At 44.3% G+C, this 3913-nt stretch overlaps 1 protein-coding gene across 2 annotated transcripts in view; it reads left to right on the top strand.

The window, feature by feature from the left end:
- The first annotated feature begins 664 nt into the window (after positions 1–664).
- The window catches only part of fbp (fructose-1,6-bisphosphatase), an 18577-nt gene continuing 15328 nt past the window's right edge, over positions 665–3913 (top strand). The window contains exons 1-2 of one of the 2 annotated variants that reach the window (XM_027380590.2): positions 665–803; positions 2934–3127. In XM_027380590.2, coding sequence (XP_027236391.2) covers positions 2955–3127 — 173 coding nt within the window. In that variant the 5' untranslated portion in view covers positions 665–803; positions 2934–2954. The remainder of the gene's footprint in view (positions 804–2933; positions 3128–3913) is intronic. The other variant, XM_070123865.1, reaches the window with a different exon arrangement.

Here is a 3913-nt window from a genome sequence, read left to right as displayed (position 1 = left end):
GACGGAAATCTTATTGGTGGCCACGTCGACACAAAATCCTACTTTGAAACAGTTAAGGGTTGTGATTGGTGATTGCGACTGCAGATGGTGCCACGGCTGAGAGGAAGGGAGGAGGGGGGCTATGGGAGGGGAGGGGGGGGTTGAGGGGAAGGAGGGAGGGGGGTTGGGGAGAGAAGGAAGGGGGTTGGGGTAGGAGGGAGGGTTAGGGTAGGAGGGTTAGGGAGGAGGGAGGAAGAGAAGGGAAGGGGTTGGGGTAGGGAAGGGAGGGAGGGTTGGGGTAGGGTTAGGAAGGGAGGGAGGGTTGGGGGAGAGGAGGGAAGGGATTGGGGTAGGAGGGAGGGAGAGGAGGGAAGGGTAGGAGGAAGGGAGGGAGGGAGGCAAGGAGGGAAGGGGTTGGAGTAGGAGGGAGGGTTGAGGCAAGGAGGGAAGGGGTTGGGGTAGGAGGGAGAGAGAGGGATTGGGGTAGGAGGAAGGGAGGGAGGGTTGGGCGAGGAGGGAAGGGATTGGGGTAGGAGGGAGGGAGAGGAGGGTTGGGGAGAGGACGGATGGAGGGAAGGTTGAGGCGAGGAGGGAAGGGGTTGGGGTAGGAGGGAGGGAGGGAGGGTTGGCGCGAAGAATTAAGGGGGTTGGGGAGTGGAGGGAAGGGAGTGGAAGGGGCGTGTGGCTGGCAGTCTCCCAGCCCGGCGAGCGTCAATACCCAGCAACGTGGGAGAGAATCGGCTGTGTCGCTTCCCCCGCCCGAGTGACCGTTCCTCCGGCGGCATCTCCAGCAGGTTTTTTTCCCTTTCATTTTCAGTGAGTGGGTACGTAAACAATGGCTTATTTATTAGTGAGGAATAGTACTAGGTTTTATGTCTTATCTAGGAGAGCATAGTGAAAACAAGATATTATGCGAGCAGGACTGTGAAAGAGAGAAACGATTTATCCTGAAGGTCACAGGCGCTGGCGAAGGTCACCGTGAACGTAGGTCAAGGACGGATAAACCAAATGGATATATATCTTTTTTATCTTTTACATTGTTTTGCCTCGAATGGCACTGTGCTATTCGATTAAACATATTAACGAATCAATGAAATGAAACGGTTGCCAAAATGCTTGTGATTCTATCGCTGCCTCCTCTTTCTACAAGACCGTATCTATCCGTTTATCTATCTATCTATCTGTTTATCTATTATACACACTGTCAAAAAGATACATGGAGCCTTCCGAATTCTTAACAGCAGACATGCACTTCAAAATTCTTCTTAAAAGACCAACCAAGCAACTTGTAGATCGATTCCAAATCTATTGTAAATCTAACACGCGCTATCTTTGAATCTGTCTTCGTTGCGTTAGCGTGTGCACGTAAGCCTTTGCGAGACTTGGCACCGTGCATACTTGTACTACACGTTTATTATATCATTATTATACGTGCGGATTACACGGTGTAGCATCTATCCATCCGTCTGTCTGTCAGTCTATCTATCTATCTACCTATATGCCTCTCTCTCTCTCTCTCTCTCTCTCTCTCTCTCTCTCTCTCTCTCTCTCTCTCTCTCTCTCTCTCTCTCTATATATATATATATATATATATATATATATATATATATATATATATATATATATATAATTTTCTATCATTATTATCATTATCATTATATTGTCTTACCATTATTATTATTATTATTATATTATTATTATTATTATTATTATTATTATTATTATTATTATTATGTCTATGTGTATGCTGTGTTCATCATCATTATTGTTCTTCTTGTTGTTCTTCTTTATCTTAGTGTTATCATCATTATAATTATTAAAATTATTATTACTATTGCTATTATGTTTATGTTTATCATCACCAATATCATTGTTGTTATTACTATTGTTATTATTGTTATTATCATTATCATTTTTATCATTATTATTATTGTTATTATTATTATTATTATTATTATTATTATTATTATTATTATTATTATTATTATTATTATTATCACAATCAATAGTAGGCAGCGTTTGTTAAAGTAGGAATACAAGTAAATGGGAAATCTGTTTGACTCAAAATTGTCTCAAGATAACAATTTCAGAGTTTGTTATGTGAGAGTAAAGTAAATGATAAAATATTTTGATTCAATTTAAAAAATAAAAAAAAATTATTGTCTCAAGATAACAATTTCAGAGTTTGTTATGTGAGAGTAAAGTAAATGATAAAATATTTTGATTCAATTTAAAAAATAAAAAAAAATTATTGTCTCAAGATAACAATTTCAGAGTTTGTTATGTAAGAGTAAAGTAAATGATAAAATATTTTGATTCAATATTAAAAAATAAAATAAAAAATATTGTTTCAAGATTATGATTTTAGAATTTGCTACGTTAAGAGTAAAAGTCAATGATAAAATATTTTGATTCAATATCAAAAATTAAAAAAATTGATTGTTTCAAGATTACAATTTTAGAATTTGTTATGCTAAGAGTAAATTAAAAAATTGTCTTTAGCTTCAACATCATAAACATAAATAAACCGAACAAGCCAGACCGCACAGCCCCAGTCGTGACCCTTGACCTCAGCCCCCGAGCCGTGCCCCTTGACCTCAGCCCCCGAGCCGTGACCCTTGACCTCAGCCCCCGAGCCGTGACCCTTGACCTCAGCCCCCGAGCCGTGCCCCTTCACCTCAGCCCCCGAGCCGTGCCCCTTCACCTCAGCCCCCGAGCCGTGACCCTTGACCTCAGCCCCCGAGCCGTGCCCCTTGACCTCAGCCCCCGAGCCGTGACCCTTGACCTCAGCCCCCGAGCCGTGCCCCTTGACCTCAGCCCCCGAGCCGTGCCCCTTGACCTCAGCCCCCGAGCCGTGCCCCTTGACCTCAGCCCCCGAGCCGTGCCCCTTGACCTCAGCCCCCGAGCCGTGCCCCTTGACCTCAGCCCCGCATCTCCCCCTCTCTCCCCCCAAGGAAGGAGACGGGACCCGAGAGATGACCTCCTCCCAGACGATAGACACCAACTGCGTGACCCTCACCCGGTTCATCCTGAGGGAGCAGAAGAAGCACCCTGAGGCCACGGGGGAGCTGACCATGCTGATCATGGGCGTCCAGACGGCTGTCAAGAGCATCTCGAATGCGGTCAGGAAGGCGGGCATCGCGTCGCTGTGAGTGGAGGAAGGTTTCGGTTTCGCTGGCAACGTGTTTTTGTGCTTTTTGGCTTGAAAACGTTTTCTTTTTGGCTGAAAACGTTTTTTTCTTTTTTGCTGAAAACGTTTTTGTTCTTTTTTGTTGAAAACGTTTTTTGTGCTTTTTGGCTGAAAACGTTTTTTTGGTTTGAACGTTTTTTTTTTTTTCGACATTTTTTTTTTTTTTTTTTTTTGAACGTGTTTGTTTTGAACGTTTTTTTTTTTAAGTTTATTTTGTTTTGAAAATTTTTTGCATGCAGGTTTTGATTTTAGTTTGGTGTGTGTGTGTGTGTGTGTGTGTGTGTGTGTGTGTGTGTGTGTGTGTGTGTGTGTGTGTGTGTGTGTGTGTGTGTGTGTGTGTGTGTGTGTGTGTGTGTGTGTGCGTGCGTGCGTGCGTGCGTGTGTATGTACGTGTGCGTGTGTGTGTATGTGTGTGTGGGTGCGTGCGTGCGTGCGTGCGTGCGTGCGTGTGTGTGTCTGTGTGTGCGTACGTGCGTGTATGTGTGTGTGTGTGCGTGCGTGCGTGCGTGCGTGTGTGTATGTGTGTGTGTGAGTGCGTGCGTGCGTGTGTGTCGTGCGTGCGTGCGTGTGTGTGTGTGTATGTGTGTGTGCGTGTGAGTGTGTGTGCGTGCGTGCGTGCGTGCGTGTGTGCATGCGTGTGTGTGTGTGTGTGTGTGTGTCCATACATATAGTCACTATATACACTTACCTTTTGTCGACACTGTCCCCCAGGTGTGATTTTGACTAATCATTCAGTCACTCGAG

The sequence above is a fragment of the Penaeus vannamei genome, chromosome 7 (genome assembly GCF_042767895.1).
Source record: "Penaeus vannamei isolate JL-2024 chromosome 7, ASM4276789v1, whole genome shotgun sequence".
NCBI classification, from domain to species: domain Eukaryota; kingdom Metazoa; phylum Arthropoda; class Malacostraca; order Decapoda; family Penaeidae; genus Penaeus; species Penaeus vannamei.
This window is presented reverse-complemented; position numbering and strand designations above follow the sequence as displayed.